The sequence below is a fragment of the Odontesthes bonariensis genome, chromosome 14 (genome assembly GCF_027942865.1).
Source record: "Odontesthes bonariensis isolate fOdoBon6 chromosome 14, fOdoBon6.hap1, whole genome shotgun sequence".
Lineage (NCBI taxonomy): Eukaryota > Metazoa > Chordata > Actinopteri > Atheriniformes > Atherinopsidae > Odontesthes > Odontesthes bonariensis.
In genome coordinates, this window is record NC_134519.1 from 12,852,039 (window position 1) to 12,875,644 (window position 23,606).

The 23,606-nt window shown below is 39.3% G+C and overlaps 1 protein-coding gene across 4 annotated transcripts in view; it reads right to left on the reverse strand.

The window, feature by feature from the left end:
* Positions 1–681: 681 nt before the first annotated feature.
* col11a1b (collagen, type XI, alpha 1b) overlaps positions 682–23,606 on the reverse strand; it is a 77,199-nt gene continuing 54,274 nt past the window's right edge. For 2 of the 4 annotated variants that reach the window (XM_075482956.1, XM_075482953.1), the window contains 27 exons: positions 23,535–23,588; positions 20,039–20,146; positions 19,853–19,960; positions 18,966–19,019; positions 18,493–18,546; positions 15,179–15,286; positions 12,420–12,473; positions 11,034–11,087; positions 10,843–10,896; positions 10,530–10,583; positions 9,352–9,459; positions 9,135–9,188; positions 8,898–8,951; positions 8,448–8,501; positions 6,848–6,901; positions 5,683–5,790; positions 5,464–5,517; positions 5,165–5,218; positions 4,555–4,662; positions 4,265–4,318; positions 4,141–4,176; positions 3,989–4,042; positions 3,517–3,778; positions 3,259–3,371; positions 2,986–3,054; positions 2,396–2,629; positions 682–1,412 (listed from right to left, as the gene is read on the reverse strand). In XM_075482956.1, the coding sequence (XP_075339071.1) occupies positions 1,266–1,412; positions 2,396–2,629; positions 2,986–3,054; positions 3,259–3,371; positions 3,517–3,778; positions 3,989–4,042; positions 4,141–4,176; positions 4,265–4,318; positions 4,555–4,662; positions 5,165–5,218; positions 5,464–5,517; positions 5,683–5,790; positions 6,848–6,901; positions 8,448–8,501; positions 8,898–8,951; positions 9,135–9,188; positions 9,352–9,459; positions 10,530–10,583; positions 10,843–10,896; positions 11,034–11,087; positions 12,420–12,473; positions 15,179–15,286; positions 18,493–18,546; positions 18,966–19,019; positions 19,853–19,960; positions 20,039–20,146; positions 23,535–23,588 (2,319 nt within the window). In that variant the 3' untranslated portion in view covers positions 682–1,265. The remainder of the gene's footprint in view (positions 1,413–2,395; positions 2,630–2,985; positions 3,055–3,258; positions 3,372–3,516; positions 3,779–3,988; positions 4,043–4,140; positions 4,177–4,264; positions 4,319–4,554; positions 4,663–5,164; positions 5,219–5,463; positions 5,518–5,682; positions 5,791–6,847; positions 6,902–8,447; positions 8,502–8,897; positions 8,952–9,134; positions 9,189–9,351; positions 9,460–10,529; positions 10,584–10,842; positions 10,897–11,033; positions 11,088–12,419; positions 12,474–15,178; positions 15,287–18,492; positions 18,547–18,965; positions 19,020–19,852; positions 19,961–20,038; positions 20,147–23,534; positions 23,589–23,606) is intronic. The other 2 variants (XM_075482955.1, XM_075482954.1) reach the window with 2 other exon arrangements.

Here is a 23,606-nt window from a genome sequence, read left to right on the forward strand (position 1 = left end):
TCATATGCAGCGCAGAATCACAAAAAAGAGCACTACTAGTTTCTGCCCTCGAATAGCCAACAATACAGACATCCAACTAAACATTTTTAGAACCCAGTTTTTAATAGTTTTGAATGAACAATTCAAGGCACATGAAAACGTCTAGTTCACTGTTACAAAGAAAATATCCACAGGGCCTCTCTGTGATCTGCTATTTTTCTTTTCTGTTTTTTTTTAAACAACTGAACAAATTTGAATGACATAAAACAGTTTTTTGTAAGTTAAAAAACTACAAAAAATTTAAATTTAACTGTGTTATGAAGATCATTGTTGTAGAGACAAATACGTCCACCTTTTTAAAAGAAACTGAGGTATATCAGCTAGCCGGAAGAATAAGCCCTGTCTTAAAATATTTATATTACTGTCTCATTTAATTATGGCTTAATTTCCCGATGGATATTCTATCTGGTTTGTCACGTCAAAACATACAAAATGCTTTATTGCTTTTGGTGTTTGTGTTCAAGTTTTTTGTTTAAGCTCATAAAAGTCAAATGATGATAGTGATATTATTTACAAAAGGATTATTTCAGACAAACATTTGGCTTTTGTCAAATGTCAGCTATGGATGTTTACAAAAGACATATTTCTAATCAAATGTGTTCTTGAGAGACATTAAATATATTCATAGGATTTATTCTAGGATAGTTTACCAAATATTTATTCAAACTTTAAGAGCTGGCACATGCAGGTTTTTAGAGTGGATTCGAACAATATTGTACAAAATAATTATAATAATAATTACAGTTTTTATCAAAAAGCACTTTTGTAGCACCTTGAGTGTTTTGTGATTCTGCACAAAAGCACCTCTGTGGTTGTATTCAGAGCAGCACCTGGAGCATCCAGAGAGGGAGGTGTGGTGGGAGGATGCTGGAGGGGGGCTGGGGCTTGGGGTGAGTGGATTCTCTCTCTGTTGCTGAAAGTGTGCAACTGTCCGCCACGGCATCAAATGTCCTTTTCCTGATGTCACTCCCATTACAAGTTAAAGTCATGTGATTCTGGCCCTACAAGGGCAAGGAGTAGTTTCCCCTGGGCAGCGCTTACATGACAGGGCCTGGGGGCAGATGTCTTCTTTTTCTTCTCCAGAAATGAGTGGATCTTCTTGGCAACAAAAGAAAACACAGGTTTTTGCTTTGCGTTGAGAGAAGGTGATGGTTGTCAGAACTCAGCATGTGGGTGTTAATATGTACCCTCTGACCCTGTCCTTCAGCGGGGGTCTAGGGGCGCGTCTAGCCGAGGAAACACACGGGGCCGACCTCGAAGCCAAACCTCTGGTTGGACTCCCCAAAGTCATTCAGCATGACGTCAATGATGGGCAACTGGTCGATGCGGGGAGTGTTGATCTCCATCACTGACTTTGAATAGCCCTGCTTCATCTGCAAACAGAGAAGGTGCAAAAAAGCAGATTGTTAGACAGTTCCAACAGTGTTTTAACAGCAGATACATACATATATATTCATTTATATATCAATGGTAAGATCTTGTTTTTACTATCGTTTTTATCAACTTGCTTTTATACAAGAAGAGTAGCCAATTGACTATTCATTGAAGTTTAAATCAGATTAAAAAAAGTCCTCTCCATGTAATTTATATGCGTTACAGTGCTGGTGCTGTGCAGATAGATCCACAGCTCCATGTTTTTTTTTTTATATATAGGATAGGTGAAAGTAGAAATAGACACAGTTTCATATAAACATTTTCTTGGAAAAATGCAAAATTTAATTGTATTTAGTCTCCAATTCCAGTAGCTTTACCAGTTGATATTGTCATTAAATCTGTGTCATACAAATGAAAAAGAAAAACAGGCAGCCACTCATACGTACTGTTGACAAAAACATACATACAGGTTTTATAAATACCAAAATACTCATGTTAATGATCTCCTTTTCTTTCTTTGAATGGTTTTTCTTCTTTGACAATAATAATGCAGCTTGTGGTGCTGCATTGACTTCCGATATACAAATGTATTGGTTTTTAATTGGATGGTGTTACCACTGTTTCTCAGCAGTTAGGTTGCCCATTTGAGGTTGGACATTTCTTATGTTGCAACGCGATTTAGAGAATGACCATTTGAAACAGGTTATTCTGTGCCACAGTTCCAAAAGGACTTGGCAATGACTTCACAAAAAAGATTAATATAAAAGCAAAAGCTGCCGCCCAGACATGGTCTGTACCTACTTTTCAGAGTGCCCACTCCAACTACTGACCTGCGCTTGATTGCACCATTGCTGTTACGTCAACTATAGACAATTGCCGACACTTTTCTGAAACTGTCTACATATTTGTGAGGATTAGTTGGGATTTCATGGGATTTAGAAAAGTTTAATTGCAAACTCAGAGCTTGAAAATGAATGTTTACCGAGCAGCCGTCCATCAACGGCTTGATGAAGGGATTATTGTCATAAGACATTTCCTCATCATTGGAACCCAGGAAGCGCAACGCCTTGTCGTAGTTGTCAGCCTTGGCGTCGTACCAGGCCACAGACTGATGGCAGATGTAGGTGAAGTTCTGCCGTGCCGAGGAGCTCAGCAGCTTCAGGAAGGTCATCTGTACTGTGTTGATGGTGTTTTCTGCCACATCAACATAGTTCAGCTGGGGATGAGTGGAGAGAAAGGGTTAGAGAAGGAGAAAAGAAAAGCAAAATAGGGTGGTAAGGAATAAAGTAAGGTGAGCGTAGTTTAATGAAAGGGCGGAGACAGGAAAAAAGAGGATGGTAAGAGAAGAGAAGCAATGGGAGAGAAGAAAGGATGTGGATGATACAGGAGGTACATGTATGACAGGAAGGCAGGGATCAAATGAAGGAGATTAGTGAGAAAAAATTATTGGAATGCCATGCCATTGAGATGCCATGATAATGGAGCAAAACTGAAAAAGTTACATAAAAAGTGTGTGAATGCTGACTTTAAGGTAAGAGAAAACAAAATAAGAGGTTGTGTGGGTAGACTCACGATTTTGCCCCGTTTAAATTCACTGAACCATGAACCTGGAGCCTCCTTGGGCCAGTTAGATATTCTAACCTTCAATGAAGAAAAACATTTTATTTAAATTGAATTAATAAGAGAAATGATGAACCTGGCAATGTTTCAAAAGTAGACTAAATTTACTTTAACCTCAGTCAATAATCCCATTCCCGTTTGCAATTTTGTCAAAACATTACATTACCACACTCATTTAAGGCTGTATAAAATGCTGGCAAAGTGTTTACATTGCTGATTACTTACTCCTGTGGATTTCTTGTCTGGGTGGATGCATGTTTCTCCACCTGCTGTGAAGTTGCAAAACACTTTGATGGAGTCTCCAATGCAGCCTTGGTTTGGATCGATCCAGTATTCACCTGAGCAAGATACAGATCCATGAGACACGGCCAAGGCAACAGGGTTAAGAACGTAAAACAAGTTTCTGTAATGTTCAACTAGTTCTTGGTATAAACTTTTGGTACCACATTGTTAATACTATGATAAACATTCTCTCCATTGTACCATCTGGGTAGTCAGGCTGGCTGAGGTGCAGGTCGTTGCAGGTCCTGGCAGGGTTGTCTTGGGTGCCCATGGGGAACTTCATGCGCTCAATGTCCTGTTTAAGGTTATTTAGAGAACCAAAGACATCCTCCATTCCCTCCATGCCCACACCAGCTATGCCGTAGTCTGCCAACGCCTCATCTTCCTGCATATCAGCCTGCCGCCTGGTCTTTCTGGAAGCTTGCTGGATGGGCAGAGGCTGGATAATATCACCAGGAGGACCCTGCAAAAAAGATTAAAAATGAAGCATATGATCTCTGTTTTCTCTGTATTTTACATGCAGACTCTTCTGTCCAAGAGTGGAAGAGTCTGCATGATCAATAGTTAGTCAGCAACCACAGCCATTATTTTGCTGATTGTTTTTTTTTTTCTGAAGTATTTAAAACAACCAAAATATTCAAATGGAAATAAACACAATAAACGGGTAGCTTACAGGTGGTCCAGGTGGCCCAATCAATCCAGGGTCTCCCTTCTGGCCAGTTGAACCCTGATAGAAATCAATATATCATAGCCATGTCAAAAACTGAAACAATTAGTGGTAAGTGAATGCCATTGGAATTCTGAGAGATATACAAAATAACTTACAGTTGATCCCTTAGATCCCTTCTGTCCTTGAGCACCCTGATGACAAAGAAGGCAATATTAGGAGATGAATAACAGCTGTGTACAGATAAAGTGTCGCATTTGTTCACCAAGAAAAACAACTTACTGAAATTCCAGGGGGACCAGGAGGGCCGAGAGGACCTTGTCCACCTCCAAGGCCCTGGTGACACACAAGAGGTGAAATTAAACAGCATGTATTGTACGAGGGTCAACAATAAGACAACATTTTATCGATTCATTTCTTCCGTCAAATCATTGTTTGAATATTTATTTTACTCCTCATTTATCGCAGCATGGAAAATGGATGCAGAATCACATTTACATCAAATTGATTGGGTTTCATGCAAGTAAAAGAATACTTGAAAAAATCGTTTAAAGACTCTATAGGATACTTACAGAATCACCCTTGCCACCTGCTAAACCCTGAGGTCCAGGCAGACCTCTGTCTCCTTTCTCTCCGTGTTCACCGGGAGGTCCGATCAGACCGATTAGACCAGGATGACCCTGGAGCAGTCACAGAAGCATAGAAATACTAATAAATACAAAGTAAGCAGCAAAAGTTTCAATTTGGTCTCTTCATCACTAGGTGAAAATGAAGATCCTCTTTAAAGTGAAACAAATATGCAAATTCACCTGCAATTATATAAAAAAAAAAAAAATAGATGGCCAGATGAACGTTCCTACATCCGCCTATAAATAATTAGTATTTAGTGTTTATTGTGGTCGTCATATTTAACAATGGTGGTGTGTCTCAGCACCTGCTGTTAGACAGAGTTATGATCATCTGGCCCTGACTGCTGCATGCTGGCATTAAACCAACCGCCATTAGAAAGATGATATAATTGGACTTATACATATTCATTCAGTGCATTAAATCACTGGGTGAAAAAAAAAAGTGAATAGGCCAAGTTGTTTGCTTGGTTCGGATGCCTCAGATAAGGAGCATAATCAGACATGAGAAATACACTACAAAGCAATTTGAGATTAGGGTCTAATGATGTCTTGCCTTCTCTCCTTTGTGTCCAGAGTCACCTTTCATGCCTAGAAGTCCAGGGGGTCCCTGAGCAGGGAAGATAAGTTTGTCAAGCACAGCTGACAGCACCATTAATTCACTTTATTTTACAGTGAAAGCTAAAACGGATGTCTATGCTATTAGCTAACAGAGATACTAAAACAAGTATAATGAGTATGACAAACAACAACAAAAAAAAACATTTCTGTGTTACCAACAATAACAATCCTAAAAATAACACTTTTTAACAGCAGTACAGAAAAGTCCAAGAAACATGGAAAGAAATGCCTTACAATAGGTCCAGGAGGGCCATCTTGACCAGAAGCACCAGGGAGTCCTTGCTCACCCTGAAAATAAGAAAAAAACATCACAGTTTTTGGCTGATACGGTATGGTCCTGTGATTACTACAGACAGGACTTCACTCTAAAAGAATAAATCTCTGGGATGTGTCACTGGCATCTAGTTATTCGTTGGATTTAGAAAAAATTAGATATTGATCTTGAAGACTCACAACAGGGCCAGGGATTCCCCGCAGACCCTCAGCACCAGATTTTCCAGGGGGGCCCTGAGGTCCCACAGGTCCAGTTTTCCCAACAGGTCCCTCTGCTCCAGCTTCTCCCTGAAAAACAAGTGGACATTAGCAAGCTATTCTAATTTCATGGTCTACATTCAAGCTGTGTGTAACCTAAATGCATTAAAGCAAAGCAAAGCATAACAAATTACATTGTGTAAATCATTTTCTAGATCTAATGTACAAGTGAACTGAGCAGCAGATTAGCCGAAGGAACACAACTGACAACAGTCAAAACACTATCTTGAGAAATTAAATAATCACCATAACACCATACAATGTTTTTTTTCTTAGGCTAAAATCAGGATTCAGGGATCTGCAACATTTAAAAGATCAAATGTCAGAGCAGGAACAGCTAGTTTTTATGTATTGAAGCGCCAAAGTTGCCATATGGACTGGGATGGTAAAAGTCAGGGATTAAACTGTTCTGACAACCAATTAGGTCTGGAGTGTGTGCACGTGAAGGCAAGAAATATCACCACAACAAAGGAAAGAAGGTACAAGGGTAGAGCGAGGCTATCGCTGAAATTTGTCAGAGTTTCTACATGTGCATATCACGGAACCATCCGAGTGAAAGTTTCACGACTTCCTTAAGGCTTAAACAGATATTCTTCCTCTTTTATGCTCCTTGATTGTGCAAACACACGCAAGTTATAGATTTTTAACAACGCAGTCAAATGTGTCGGCAGCCTTGAGGGACCTTATTGCTTCTCATGTGAAACTAATTTCCCTATTCTTACAGGGATATGGAAGAGCGGAGCAGAATACCAGGGGAATAAGGCTGAATGTGTGCGCCACTGGAGATTTGTGTTTCCAGACTTTCATTCATCTTTTCTTGTAATGCCTTTTTGTATGATTGTCTTTTTGATGGAGTTTTGGAGTGTTTTCAATAAATAGGCCGATCCCTGTCGCTAAAAGCAATCCTCAAAGCAGTTAGAGTGAATCATGGTACTGCTAAAAGAAGAACCTGAAAGTTGCCATAGAGTAATGTAGAACTGAGGGGGCTGCAGATTCGCAAACCACAAGCCTCTCAGCCCAAAACTCAGAAAGAATGATGTCAACTCTTAAAAACTTGATTGTAATTTATAAAGTTAGTAGAACTTACTTTGGATCCTTTCTCTCCTTGCCTGCCCTCCTGACCTGCTAGTCCAAGAGGCCCCTAAGAAAAACAAACAACCAAACACAATTCGAATTTTAAAAATCATTCCACTCCATCACGTTAACATTTTGTAGACACCGATTAAAAAATAGCATCACTGAGTTTCTCTAAAGTGAATTTGTCCAATATGTACTTACTTCAAATACAAACAAATCATTCAGCAGCAGAATGCTCTGACCTTGAGAGAGGGATGGTTATGCAGCACCAGGCGGCATCAGTGTGAGCAAACTGTCCTACATTCCAAATATACTGTGATAAAAATGCATCAGCATTTTCAGCAAACAGCCTCTGGTCAAAACCTTATGAGTGGGCTGACATGTACCATTAGAAACCATAATCAAACAGACCAAACAAAAGCCACGGGCGCTCAGTGTTGGTTTTTAGCCCTGGCAAATGTGTGTGTGTAGATTTGTGTCAAAGTGCACTTGTGCGTGTATGCATGCTGATGTAGTCAAGCAGCCACATGCATCAATAAACACCAAATCTGACACATTTCTATGGACATATTGCGAAAGGGAATATATCAGAATTACCTTGGTGAGGGATGAAAAATTATTTCGCAGGGTCTATTAACATGGACATAGAACTGGGGTCTAATATGTTCTAAATCCTCAGTGACCTGCATATCATCCAATGGAATTGCAAATTCTGGGAATAAAAAGTGACCACCATACCAGTGTTTTTTTAAAACATATGATCCTCTATCCTGTCCTTCATTCTAATTGCACTGAAAACGTGCAAACTACTGTGCATGATGTCTAAACGCTGTCATGAAAAGGCCCTCAAGTAGATGTTTTTTTAGATGCGGGGCCCTATATCCCAGACAATGTTACTGTAAAGTATCTGCAGTATGCAGTGATCATTTTCTATCCAGCAACCACCAGGACTAACTACTATCCCTAAACCTAACCCATGATAAGCTTGTGCTTTCGTCCTTCTTCTTTGTGTACATTGACTGTTTTAATATGCAGGGACTGAGGAAGAGTTTGACTTTCATGAGCAGCATCCCTGCTACAGCAAACAGAAAATGAGTCCATTCATGAAAGTGTCCTTCCTCACTTGCAATACTGTGTCAGCCTACATTGATTGCATGCTTCATTGCTCACGGCAAAATATTATCAATGTATTTCAAAAGCAACATAAAAATGCTTTGCTAGTGAAACGAAATAATCTCAGCTCAGGACACTTAATGCCAGAGATTAGATCGACAAGTTAATTTCCTGACATTAGGAGCTGGACCAGCAGCCATAGTGCTTTCACATTACTGCCAGTCATAATATCACAATATGTTGATATTCCCTTACAGAGTAAGAGTGGTCTCTGCGATCATTGGTTACTCTCGTTACTCGGGTTCTACTAATGGAAATAGTTTCCTATCAAACAGATGCAGATCAATTCATAATGTAGCCTATGATCATAAATATGTATCACCCTACAGTGGGTAATGAAGTAGCTTGGGGCTTGTTAAGAGCACTCTGAATCTAAAAATAGAGAACGTCTCAAGAACCGAACAGAAGTATCATCTCATGCATCACTCTGTACTCACCCTTTTGCCAGGAGGTCCTGGTACTCCAGCTTCACCAGATGGACCCGGAGGACCCTAAATTAGAGCAGATAGAACACTTAACTCCACTTCATGGAAATTAGGTAGTGTGTTACAGGGAGATATCCCGGCATTGCAAAAAGGGCTATGTTATTTCACAGGATGGATATGAAACATTAAATAAGACAGTGTTTTAAGTCTCTGATGTTCTGACAACCCTTTACTATATTTGAAAAACTGGAAAGTGTTGTCAGATGACCCTGACACGAGTTTAATTACAATTTTCCTCTGAAAGAAGTTTTTACATATTTAAGAAACGTCAGAATAAAATGACTATTTATATTAAGTTTTCCTCTATTTTTCCTCACAAGAATCAATCTTAGCAACAAAATTTGATTAGATGATGTATTTCTTGTTTCTTAACCAACAGTTTATAGATTATGTTTGACTTACTGGTTGTCCAGCATCTCCATCATCGCCTTTATCACCGGATAAACCATCAACACCCTAAACATGACACGCAAATCGAACAGAGATGAAAATGTCAATTAAATGTCAAAGTAAATGCATTTTTGACTATCATAAATATTTACTCACACTCATATCAGTAATTTTTGTAATGCATATTTATTGCACTGTATAATGACTTAAACATAAACCCATTAACTGATAGGTAAATCCAGCACTTACAGCAGCACCAGGCTCACCAGGGGGACCAGGGTCTCCTGGGAAGCCAACAGGACCCTGTAGACACAGAGAAGATTGAGCTTCACTCGCATATTTGACATTGTGTCAACAACAGCTCTCACAGCGGACAACTCGACTGAGAAATATGACACAATGATGCTGTCGCTAACAGCTTTAGTAATGCATCAGTCATGGCTGTATGTGTCTCCTGCTGACGTACAGGGTTACCCTTGGGACCATCATCTCCAGGTGGTCCTCGGCCACCGGCTGGTCCAGCAGCTCCAGGGGGGCCGGTTTCTCCTTTCTCACCAATCTCTCCTCGAGGGCCCTGAGGAAAAATGCATCATAGTGCTGTAATCACAAAGAGCGCATAAGGGCCATCCACACTACTTTGAGAATAGGAGAGTAAATACAGCACAAGACAAGTATGTTATAAAATCTGTCACCACAGCTGGCATTAAAACATGCTCAAAAATGAAGAGGAGATAACTGACATAAAGACTGAGCTTTAAGCACAAGTTTCAGATCATCTGCTACAGTTTGACATGAAAATATCATTTCCGTCCACTGAAATGATAATACTAAACACTGCAGCCTAATTTATCACTCTAGAAATAGCACTGACAGTATCTTAAAGCATTGCATATGACTTAGAGCAGCAGCTGAAACATAATTATGAGCTCAAAATCATTAGTTGGCCCATTAGAGCTGAGCGCTTCTCTAGTCAATACAAGCACAACACCTTTATTATTGACCTCGATTTGATGTGCAACACTGGGTCCATCTATCATTGTAAACAGATATTAGGCACCAAACGGATAGGTCAATATATTCTGATGGACTCAGACTCAGGAGGACTCACGCCCATAACTATGGTGAGACATCCCTGGTCTTATACAAGCAGTGGCCACTGCTCAGCCTAGATTTATAACACTGCTCTGATCTGAGATATTCGTGATCAGGAAGCATTCTGTAAATACTTATACATTCGTTTATGCAAGTGAAAAGTGAAAACCACAGAAACTATTGCAGGAAAACTCAGGATGAATAAAATTATTATGCCATTAATATTAAAGGGCTGGATGCAAGTGATGCTTATATATATCATTCACCTACAAAATGTTATTTTACAAAGTTGACTGCTGGTTGTGATGCTTTTGAGACCAAAAAACAGCTTTTGGGATAATCAGGTTTTTGTCTGATACAAGAGGTTTCAGCAGACGGATTCTCTTCTAACCTATCTATAGACTTTTTGAATAATCACATGTACATTTGGGAGGTATTTTAAGTGCATGAGGCTAGTGTGTGACTGTAATTGTATTCTATGTACAGTTTTTAAAGTGTATAAATGGTTGGATGTTTTGTTTCTGATTATAAAAATCCAAAATTTGAACTTACTCCGATACCAGGCTCTCCATGTGGTCCTGGGTTGCCAGCTTCACCATTTTCTCCCTGTGAATTCACAGTGAAAAGTTTAATTAAAAACCCAGAAATAGCATCGAATGAATTGGTCTGACAAGCACCTCCTCAGTGTTCTTTGCGCCTGTCATACCGTGACAGCGTCCTTTAAATGTGGAAGGAATAACTCCTTCCAGGAGTAACTTCTTTTTGGGCAAAATAAATTGAAGGCAATAAAATAAATTTATTTTTCTCTACTACAGAAGCTGAAAGGTATGCATCAGCATCCTTCTGTTTTTTTTTTTGTTCTTACCTTCTCACCAACAGCTCCCATTCCACCAATACCTCCAGGAGGACCTGGTGCACCCTGCAGATGAATCACAAAGGCACTTATCAGATTAAGAGAATCATGTGAAATAAATGCATTTTTAAGAATATTAATTTTGAAATAGTAAGTATGGCAGAAGCTTAACAGAAAGGTAATTGAAGCAAGTAAAAACTTACATCAGCTCCGCTGGAACCCTGCGGACCTCTGGGGCCGGGAGGACCAGGTGGACCCTGTCAGGAAGAGTGTTCAGAATTGTTTTCTCTTACTTAACTTGTTACCACATTTGTACTCTACCTAATACAGTCATTTGTAAAAGCAAAATAATTACTTGGCAGTATGTATTTTATTTGGATATGACAGTGCAGCACTTTAAGATGTATCTTTATGCAACTTTAGCAAGGGAAAAAGCATGGTAGCTAACACAGTAGTAGCATTTAAGTCATATCTAATTCACTGATTTACTAAATATCTAATCGTATCTTTCTTTTGCAATAGTATTATATCAAAACATACCAACAATACAAGGAGGAACAGAAACAATTATTAAATGCTTTTGATTGGATTGCTTTTGGAAATTTATCTGAAAACATTTCATAACTGGTCACTTAACCTGTATATTACCTGGGCATATAGTGACTTGGTAGTGATAAGTAGGGAGAAATTCAAGCTAAAAGCTAATCAGAATGGGTACAGGAGAAGAATGATTTTTTTGGCTGATAAAGATGAATCAAACCTCTAAATTTCACAGCTGTTCTTGGACTATTACTCAATGCCACTTTTGAAACATATATTCACAGGGGCTAGGTCTGCATAACATAGACAGTAAAAAGCTGTCTCATTAAAAAAGTATGCAGTTTAAAAATTAGAATGTTTTACTGTTTGCTCAAACTGAAATTACATTTTTTAGGTTTTACTTGTTGAAAAAATCACTCTTCCCATGTCCCCACTCTAAGCCACTATTCGCTTAGCTGCCATGTCAGAATTAGTCCTTGCTTCTAGTCCAAAGTAAGTTACCAAATTCCATCAAAAAACATAAAAAAAAAATGTAAAAAAAGGCCTGAGCCCAGTGTGTATATTTGGATACAGGGAAGGTATTGTGACTAAATCTAAATGGAAATATTTTTATATGGAGAGAAAAATTGTCAGAGTCAAAGTATATAGATAGAAGATTAAAAAAAACAACACAAGAAAATGATACAGACTGCACCATGCCTTTGTTTGCGGTGATTGAGTGCTAGCATGAACTTCTTGCATCAAATAAATTTCCCATACAAAAGACAACTTTTTTGTCCTTAGAGTTCAACTCGTTCCGTAGTAATGCTAAAAGAAGAAAACATACAGCATAGAAACAGAGCTTGCAGAGTTTTCACAAGTTGCTCTATTTGTGTCAACACATATCCCACAAACGAAACCATCTGCTATGTAGCTGGTAGAGTTGCTAAAACTCAGCCACCAGCCAAAACTTTCAAACAACCAGCACAACATTCCACTTCATAGGGTTGTATGTGAAGACAATGTGAATTCCTGTAACAGAGAAAATTCACAGAAAGAGCTGCACTCACCATTGGTCCGACGTCTCCATTCTCGCCTTTGTCACCGGGAGGGCCGGGCAAACCCTGTGAAGTAAACAAATATTCTTCAGAACGCACAAACAAAGGTCATCTGACGCAGCACCTGAGATAAAACTCCATTAGAAAATCCACAGACAGGAACATGTATACATTCTTGCTGCTCATTTGCAGGTACTTTCAGATGACATGCTTTAAATGGTGGGCTGGAGGATGCAAAGTGATCGAGAATGCATTAATACAAGCAGAAGCCCTGAGTGTAAACACACAATTAGTCAAAAAAGACACCTATTGTAATTAAAGGGTATGGGAGGTTTGGGTGTAATCAGCCTCTGTAAATTGCAGGCTGGAAACTCCATCCATCTACGTCCACAGCAGCACGGAAACAAAGGCGAGTGTGCAGGCGGTGTGTATTATCCAGTTTTAGGATTCACTCATGCTTAACTAAAACAGGTTGTGTACACTTTGGGATGGTGTGTCTGTAATGAAAATGAAGAGGCTGTCACTTGTTATTGTACCTTATTGTCTATCTGCATAATTGCAGTTATTATGTGTTGCGTTAGCTTTACCGTGATGATGGAGCATGCATAATCAATAGCTGTATAAGAAGCAGCAGTAATGATAAGTTACTGTAAAACAACAATGACATGGATATTGCACAGACATATGTAGTTTCAGGCCATTTTCTTGATTTACTGTACCATTGTAATGACAGAAGGCTAATTTATAACAAGTTAGTACTGGGCTTCGGGGCACAGTAATAAAACATGAAGGTTGTAAGAAAAGGGGGGGGGGGTAAACTAAGCATCAACTCATTGCATATTTAATGATTGGAAGTAACGGAATTGACTTCCTGTATGACTTGTCATGCTTCTTTGTAAAAATGCATGTACTGATGGATAAGACATGTTAAAAGAGGTGCATTGGTAGTTATATTAGCAAATGCCACACACACATAAACTTCTCCAAGCATATATATGAGAAGAAATACATAAGTCTTACGACTTGGCATTCCCCTCTATTTTCTAAACTAGCCTTGAATTATAAGGACACTTTGAAGTGAGCAAATCTGATATTTACTCTTTACTCTCTACGTCCCCATCTTAACCTCTTAGCGAGGACTTCACTATTCCTCAGCAAACACAGCACCAACTGATGGAAGGCTTTCAGACTGAAGCCATTCATTCCCCCTGGTCAAAAATCATTAATGCTACAGATAATTGCATAGAAGAGCTGAGCTTGCAGCTGCTGCTGCCATGTATTGAAGGGCAGCTTAGCCAAACATAATTAAAAGAGTGGAGATGGAGTGCATTATGCCCAATTAAAAGCCAATTGCATTCAATAACAACGTTATCTAGACCTATTGACCAGTGGGGCTTCACTCTAATTTCATCCTCAGCGAGTCTTTGGATAATTGACTTTGAGATATTCTGATGTGTGCCGTTTCTTTCTTCATTGCCACCAAAAGAAGTTTCCTGAACTTCTGCTTAAATTAGCTTGTCAACTGCCTTTCTTCTCTTCTCTCATATTTGGCCACTTTTAGGGAAAAGGAGCTGAAGAGAGCAAAGCAGAGCAGTGCAGCGGCAAAATAAAGCTAACTGTGAAAAACAGTGATGCAAATAGTAGTTAATGGAACCAGTCTTTTAAAGTCTAAAGTCTATTTATCCTTTGCTAAAACATGTATATGTGGTCTCATTAGAAAACTGTGATTGTGCAATATAAGTATGTACAATATATATTATATATATCATTATATAAAATATATTGCACAAGAGTAAGCTGAGCGAGTACAATAAGGTTGTATCAGCAATACCCCTGAGAGGATGGAATTAAGGAAGAGTGCATATTGTGGTTAATTTATGATGCTTTTATCTGCAGATGGACAAATGTGTTATTGTTTCTTTGATTGTTCAAAGTAAAATCAATGAACTACTACCATTAAAAATAAGAGAAATACAGATCAATGTGTGCTGAGCTGGAAAACAAATATGTGGATCAATCATTGATAAAAGCCCTCACATGTCACTCAACATTATATTCCCCATGCAAAGCCCATGTTTCTGATAACAGGGAGTTATAGTGGACTTTTGAAGGGTGACGTGCTGGATAGGTGTGCTTCTAACCTATTATCCAAATCAGACTGAACAAAACCCTGACTCACTAGGTCCTCTTGATAATGAAACCTGTATCTCCTTTTGAATATCTCTCATATGAAAAATACTTGGAAAAAGATCAATGGATTTATACGAAACATTGATTATAATATATGATCAAATACACGTCCCTTATTTGAGACTGAGGGGAACTGCAGGTTTGTGGTGTACTGCAGGATATCGATGTAGTCTGAGGAGAAAACCCAATGGCAGCCCCCCCTCTACCATTAACGTCACAGCAAAGTGCAAAATGCAAAATGAAAATAATGTTGATGGATTTTAAGCACTGTCTATACTAGAGAAAGTCCTTGAGGGGGAAAAGCATTATTTGCCCAGGAGCTCATCAGAGTGCTATTAAGAGCCAAGGCAGCATTAATAAATGATGGTTTGTTTTGATGTAATGTAAATGATGTAAAGGGAGATGAAATGTTATAGGCTGAAGTTGTGTGGATGAAATCATTCTGCTCTGGATGGTTCTGACAGGAGGAAAGTTATGTGCATACCCACGAGGCGACGTTCAACGTGACCTGCTTGTCATGTGCTTACAGACTGCGAGATAGCTAATCAACACATGCATTTAAAGATTTGATGTAGACTTGCCTGCAATCCGATGGGTCCCGGTAGCCCTGGGAACCCTCTGGCTCCTTCGTCTCCTTTCTGGCCAAACATACCCTGCTGTCCTCTTGGCCCTGACTCACCATCACTGCCCTGTGGGAGGTCAGGGTTCACAAAATCTCATTAGCTGAAGCTCTGGCAAATGTGATTCCACAAAAAATTGTATCTACTTTTTCCCTCTTTTCCCTTTCATTTTTAATCATTTTCAAGGTTGTAGAGTATCTCCAAGCTCACATGATAGAGCTTGAGTCGAAGGGCACTTTTGAATGGGCTTGGATGGTCAGTCTGAGGGTCATTTTATAGCAATTATATCAACTCATTAATGTTCTACAACCTTGTGCTCTTCCTCAGGGTTGTGAAAGGAGAAGAGTTTTTCCAAGGGTTACCCAGTACTTATCCTGGATAGGTCAACAGTCCATCTCGAGGTTAACTAATGAGGAAAAATTTGCTTTCATTGGCCATTTAGAGAGTAGAAACAAGCTGCATGGTGAAACCTATCATATTATTTTGGAGACACTTGAACCTGAAGTAAAAATGGACAACGATGAGGCAACAGCTGAAGCCAATGATAAACCCTCCTGCTGGGCTGCCATGGGGAAACAGTAGCATTCCTCCATGAAACTCTCATCAGAGAAGACAGGATATAGTACCGAATAGCCACAGGGTTATGATAAACTGTATATGAAAGATGCTGAGTTCTGTGAAGTGAGAGGTGTATGAAGCTACAGAGAGCAGAAAGGAGAGACTATTGGCAAAGAGTGAAGTGCTGACAGACTGAGAGTTTTTTAAGTTCAAACAGGCATCAGCACTTGAAAGGGCTTGAGGAGCTCTGGCTGAGCCCTGGGACATGTAGGCAGCCTCAAGCGCTAGTACAGAATTTAGAACAGTTTAGATGGAAATAATAGTTGATTACAGGTAACATGAGTATAGCTTTGGAAAAAAAATGTCACAACCAATGTGAACTTAAGCTTGGAGACACTCTTACAAAGTAATATAAATTATACTTTCACTCGATTATGTCGTTTTATAACGAGTTTAATGAATATTCATACATACACCTGATCCAATGGCAAGAAGTTTTTAACAGCCACAGGAGGCTCTATGGCAGTTATTGTTCATCACTTATCCTTAAAATGATCTGCTGTTGGTGTCCATTAATCAGTATTGTTTATGCTCAACAAGTCACAAAATGCCATTTAAATTTTTTGAATGTACAGTGAAGTATTTTCTGCAGAATTAATAAACATTTTTCTCTGAAAACTGCATCCCAGTGCTCTTGAGACAATCTTAAGACACTTGAAATATCGTTCAACTGATGCTGAAGTTCAAATGAGAAAATGCTTTGTTGAGAGCTAATATCATAACAGGTCAGTGTGTAGTGTCTTGCACTAAAACTTGCTAAATGGGTTGTTTATCACACAATTATGAGGATCAACACTGCCCTGCCATAGACTGTATGCGTGCCTCCTGGAGACAACATTGCTTCTGGCTGATCGGCTGTAAATCTTTTCTAAGTTGTCTCGGCTGAAAAGGAAATTAAATCATTCAGTTTCTCCTCAAACTCTAACATTTTCATATATTGAGGTTCATTTATAAGAACTTGCACTAATAAAAATCGAGCAGATAATGTTGAAACTACACAGCACGAGTCGAGATTCAGCAGTGACGACATGACTGCACATAAGCAGACTGGCTCTCCAGGACAAACAACTGTTAAATCCTTTGTTATTCACCTTGGGTGCACTACCTGCTCATGGCAATCCATCTCACCAGGTCTATTCTAGCCCCCACAGAGCCCTGCAGATGCTGAATTTTTGCTAGTGCTTGTACGGCCTTATAATTTACAGCAATGAGCTGTTAGTAGCCCTCAGGCCATTAGCTATTGCAGAAACAGGACTTTCCCTGTTGTGTCAATGAGATGGATGAGTGCAGGATGCTCTGCAGCGTTTTCATTTAGGACTTAGATGTGCAATTCAAGCTTATTCGAGGAAATGATTGGCAGCTGGCCGGTGCATCATTTTGGTTAGTGACACAGTTTTCTAAACAAAGGGTTAAAAATTTAATCTGTCATGTCTGTGGGTTTTTTTGCCATGTTTTTAGTTTCTGTTTAAGTTCTTAGTTTTGCCATGTTTTAGTTTTTCATCTTAGTTTAGTTAGGTTTTAGGTTCAGGTCTTGTTTTTAGTTTTGCCTTGCCATGCCACCTTTTTTCTCAGTCTTTCTCCTAACCTGCCATCAGCTTCACTTCCTTCACCTGTGTTTTCTCCATCAGCTTCACTCACTCACCAATCACCCTCCTCAGTATGTAGTTTCCAGATTTCCCCATACACTTTGTCAGATGCTTGCACCTTCATGCCACGTCTTCATGCCAAACCTAGATCTCTGAGTCCGCATCCGTGTCCTACCACCCCACCCAACCTGACATAATCCAAATTTCTATTTGGAGTGTAATCGACGACTGGATGCAAAATATGTTTTACTAACTTATATTGACAAAAGTCTGTCCGAGGTAATACAGTATTTATATAAAACCTGAAGTAAAAGCAGTGACTAAAATCAAAGTTGTGCATAATGATGAAAGGATGGTGATTTAAAAATGAAAAAGGACTACAGCCAAAGCTTTTTGGACGGCAGAAAATACTGTAAAAAGCAATGCTGCCCTTGGCTATAACGTGTCCCCAACTTGGCTGGGATCTGACTTAATATGTGCTGATCAGGGAAATGATGCACATTATCTAAATAAAGTCATCTTTTTTTTATGGGGATCTCCAAACAAAAACCTTCAAGAGCCACGTTTTTCTAAATTTATCTAATCAGCATTTTTAAGACACAACATCAGCCAGATCACATAATCACACATAATTATGAGCTGCGAGTTTGAAGAAGCTGGTTTAAAAATGTGTGCAGCCTTTTCCTCCTTTTTATAATATGGAGGAAAAAGCTGCACCTTGAATGGAGTAAACATTTCAAATCTGACAAACGTACTGTTTTTACCCGGCGGCCACTATTATAAGCAGGGGCTGATATTTGCAGCACAGCAATGATATTTTTATAGAATAAAAAAAGTTGTAAAAAAGTCGTATTTAAAAATTCAGCATCAACCAAAAAACAAAAACATTATTTGGAGTGAATACTGATGTACTGAAGGATGCCAAGTGGGTATTTGCAGCGTTCTTAAAATCTAAAGTTTGTTTCCTGAATGTGAGATCTCCACAAGTGAAAAGTTTAAGTAAAGTAAAAGTGCATGGTGATGTATTTCATGGGCAAATTTTGACATCCTAGTGTAGGAGGTGATACTTACAGCTGGACCGGGAGGCCCAACCACACCCTGGAGACCGCTTGGGCCAGGAGGACCCTAAAAGCAAATTGAACAATGTTATGTAGTCTGACTTTTAGAAAACATATGACATACCAGCAGTTTGGGTTGAGCTGGGGAATTTTGTATAAGCTATTGCATGCTAAAGCTGGTCATTATGACCCAAAATGTCTGACTGAAAGGATTGAAATACCATTTCAGGTATCTGGTGTTATCCATTCAGCTAATATTCTAATATAATGTATATAATATTCAATGTAAGCTACAGACCATTTAAGGCAGCTGAGTTTATTGTCAAGTGCTTTTTTTATACATGTATGTTCAGCTCACAAAGGAAATCAGCTTCTACCATTAATGGTCTTTGTTCAATTAACCTGGATCATAATTAAAAATGTATCACTTGAAATTAAACTGTATTATGAAATGTAAGTGAAGGAGGCAGGGAGGGAAAGACTCACAAGTTCACCCTTGTCTCCTTTGCTTCCCTTCTGTCCAGGTCCGCCAACTTCTCCCTGTGGTGCGACACACACAGCAGCTGTCACATCCCCCCATCTTAAAAAGCTCTTGCCTCCCATGTTTAGTTAAAGTCCGCAGTCTTAAAGTGTCACCTTTTGCATGATTGGGGCAGTAAATATTTTTCAACAGATTCTAATTTGATTGGCCCAGAAAGACCTTGGGTGAGTGTTTGCAATTAATTGATTAGCTCCCTTTCTCACCCCGTTGGCACTATGATTGACAAAAAGGGATGATAGAAGACGTGACTGGGATTGCAGAGGTGTGATGATTGCAAATGTAAATATGCAGATCTGTGGCTCAGTGTTTCAGCTGTTGTTGTGGAGTAATTGGTGGCTTAAGGGTAAACGGGGTATGTGGACAATTGGCTGGACAATTGGTTGACAACTGGCACTTGTAAAAATCTTTATGCTTATTTTGTTAACAAAACATAAACAACATTCGCTTCTATCGAGGATACAAATTTCTGCCATAGCAATCTTTGAGTCTAAGCAGAAAAATTTAAAAAACAAATGGGTTTATAAGTGGAATGAGGTGTAATTTCTGTTTGTGTATTGTATGTTAAGTATTGCAAAATGTTGTTGTGGCAAAAGGGCAACAGTCTGATCTTGAATATGGTGTTTCATGGGTAATGAGGATGCTCATCAGAAATAGCATACTAATCTAAGAACTTTTGAAACTTTTCGAAATGATTTCTATTTTCCTATGTTATCAAACTTTTTTTTTTTTTTTTTTATATAAAGAGGACTCTATTGGTTCTCAGATCTCTTTAAGTAGGAAATAAAAGAATCAAATGTTTCTTCAAAAATCAAGTGTTGTACTTTTACTCTACCTTGTCGCCGTCCTCTCCAGGGGGACCCTGAGGACCAGCTGGACCAGGAAGACCAACAGGGCCTTGAATGCCATCACGGCCAGCGGGACCCATGGGACCTTTCTCTCCCTTCAAATAACATTGATCACAATTATTTGACGACACAGCAATAACTTGAGCCTAAATTATTCAGCCAGAAAAACTCACAGGAGCTCCTTTTTCTCCAGCAGGGCCAGGTGGTCCTTGTGGACCGTTCCGTCCCGTCAGGCCAATGGGACCTCCAGGGCCAGCTGGGCCTCTTTCACCGGGGGAACCCTGTCACCAAAGACCCATCAGTTGTTGATTAAGTGAAACTTAGAAGAGTCAAATTCCTGAAGTAAATGTAAGAGGTCAAACTGCTTTCTGAATCACATAAAGTCTGACTACATTACACAGGCTGCTTCGGGAAATCATTCAAGTTTCCACAGAATACGGCCACAATGATTTGCAGTGTCCTAAATACATGGAAAGGAGAAGAGCTTCATATACAGTCAGGAAAATGAATTATTTTGTTCCTACACAACTAGAACAGATTCCTTTAACATCACACCATACACTTAAGTGTACATGCATTGATTTGCAACAAGCACACATATGAAAATAAGGAAATTAAACTTTTAATTTGTTTAGCTTTCATGCGATTTCTGTTTGGAGCCAGACAACAATAATGTAAACTGTGACATAACAGCATATCTGCATATTTAGGTTGACAAAAAGTGAAAAGAGAATTTACGCAAAGTATTTTATTATAAATGTGACATTGGGAAGTTGTTGTTGTTTAAGTTAAAGTAGCCCTTAATGTGGCTAATACAGGCTATTCTTGGGCTACAAAACTAATCAAATCTATCCAAGGTAGCATGAACATCAGCTAAACCAAGAGTTTGATAAGTTTTAAGGGGGAAACACTGCTTAACTCAGAAACATAAAAAGAGCCTGGTTGTCTGAAGAAGACAGCCGCAGTGGAACATGGCAGGATTCTTTCTGTAATTAAAGAAAAATCTCTTCACAACTTCCAGCCAAGTAAAGAACACTTTGCAGGAGGTATGCATGTAATTATCCAAGTCTTCTACAAAGAGCAGACTTGAATACAGAAGGTCCCCCACAAGCATCAAAGCATTTAGAAATTGTACAAATCAGACGGGCCAAATTAGACTTTGAAAGACAAATTAATAGCCAGTTCTGGAGCAGCATTCATTGGACAGATGAAAGTACAACATACCTGTACCAGAATGGTAAAAACTCAGGATATAAGGCATGCAGGAAAAACTCAGGAAGTTTTTGAGGGGTGATTAATGGACCAGGCTGCAGTGGCTGAATTAATAACCTTATCTAATCTCATCTAATCTAATCTTAAAAGATTAACATTTTAAGGTGGGGATAAATTCTCAACTTAAATAGATACAATATCTGTCTTGTTAAAAAGCCTAAATGTGTTGTACGATATTTTTTTCAACACCTTGAATAAATGTTTTTAGTTTCCTAATCAATGACATTTTGTTTTTATTTGAAATCAACTGAAAAACATGGACAAAATGATCAAAATTGCACCTAATATTTCAGGATATAACTGTATATTGGCGGTGCTGACAGCATCACAGCCGGCAGATGCTTCTCTGATGAGAAAACCATTTTCTGACTAACAGAAGTGAGCTGACTTTCTCTGTCAAGGCCTTATGTAAGGTCAGACCATCCTTCTTTCTTCCATTCTTTACTATTCCAAGAGGGATGCTCTTCACTCTGTAGGAGACCTGATCAGAAGGTTATTATGGCATCCACATACCCAGGGAAGGTCTAAGGCTTCTTCCAAGCAAAATCAAATATGCATTTGTTAAGGCCAAAGTTTTGACCTGATTTGCTCTCACACACACAGAGATTCAGCTGCTGATGTGAGCTGCCACCTGGCACTCATATGCCTGGCCTATTTCATGACCAACATTGCTGGTGACACACTCACAGCGCTCCAAACTGTCGTCCAAGCTGCCCACTAGGACAAAAACACACACACAGGCCTACACACAAATTCGTTTGACTCAAATAACTCCTTATTTTCTCGTTTTCCTTCCCCTTGTTTTACTGATGTTTTTCTCCCACACATTTAATTCTCTGGTAAGAAACAGAACACAAAAATATTCAGACACACAACCCGCAGCATTCATTCTTTCTGTTATTTTTTTTGTGTTTTTCTTTTTTGGTGTGTCTCTTTCAGACATGCCCAGGCCTCTAAAAAGACAACGAAAAAGCATCGCACACACACACACACACACACACACACACACACACACACACACACACACACACACACACACACAGCACTCAGACTTTCCCACAGCACAACAGCAGCTCGATCTCTGGCAGGAAATCGATGGAGGAAAATATCAGATCTCTTGTGTGCGTGGGCACAGCAAACAGGCTTCTTTTTTTTTTTTTTGCCATTTTCGTTTTTCAATCACTAGCAAAACAGTTTATCACCTGTATTCCAGCAATGGCTCACTTTCAAGCCAATTTAAGAAAACTATCTCACTTTGCAATGGAAATGGGTTCACTCGATCAGAGGACGTCCCTCTTCCCACTTTCATCATCTTTTCATCCCTGCTCTGCATATCCGCTGTCATCCAATCGGGTGTTGCTCTGTCACTGGTGAGCATGGGGCAATTATGGGGAGATTGCGTTTACCGCTTGAACAAAATGTCAGACAGTTCAAAGCTCCCTGTCAGTCAGCTTTCAGCACACAATCTCCACCAGAGCTCCTGAGGCTTTTCACTGCATATATTGCTAACAGAGGGGCTAGAGACAAAGGCATGGAAAAAAGTGTCCCCCTTTTTTGTGGATTGCCCTGCCACGCCTGCTCCTTTTCTGGGAGGAGAGGAGGTCTCATTTGACACATTGCATTATACAGTATAATTACAGCTATGCAAGAGGGCTTCCTTGTACTTTGATTCATGGCAAATTATAAGATGTTAGATTCAAATACCTGACTATAATCAGAAAACAACAAATTCTTATTGCATTCAACGGGATTATCAGTATGTAAAATATTTTTCTAAAAGTAATAGTCACCTAGAAAGAGCGGCAAACGAGATGCAAACTACCTCCATCTATGCCACAACGGTTGCTATAGCAACTGTTAAGAGTGAGAGGAGAGCACCTACAGCCAATCAAGCATCAGGGATGGCACTGGTTGTTCTTCGATTTGGTAATTAAGCAGTGATTAGGCCATGTTTCACAGCGATGTTGGGTGAAAACACAATAAATCAAGCAGCACATGCCTTTTATCAAACTGTAGTTAAATGTTGCAATAAATTTCAATATAAGGTGGTGGCTTAAAACAAATGTCAGTTGACCTCTTAGGACTTCAAGATCCAAACTGCGGACAATCAGTTTAAACAAAACGTTTTGCAGCATGGGAGAACTAATATAGTAAACGATACAAAGTTTTGAGAGTTAATATTGCTGAGTTAATGTAAAGTTTTATACTTTTGATTGACTTCAGTCACTCTGTCGTGTCACTTTCTAAACTGCAGTTTGCGTAGCATGTGCTGCTAAATGACCAGAGAGCGGAGCTGTGCACAGCATGTGCAGCTCCATTTTCCAAACGCACAAGTCACTTTTCGTTGAAATCTCTGTAGATAGAGAGATGAGGTTGCCATAGTAACAGGCTACTTACAACGGGGCCAGGCGGACCCTGAGGTCCTTCTCCTCCCTTTAAGCCAGCTGGACCCTGAAAGCAGAGAACAGG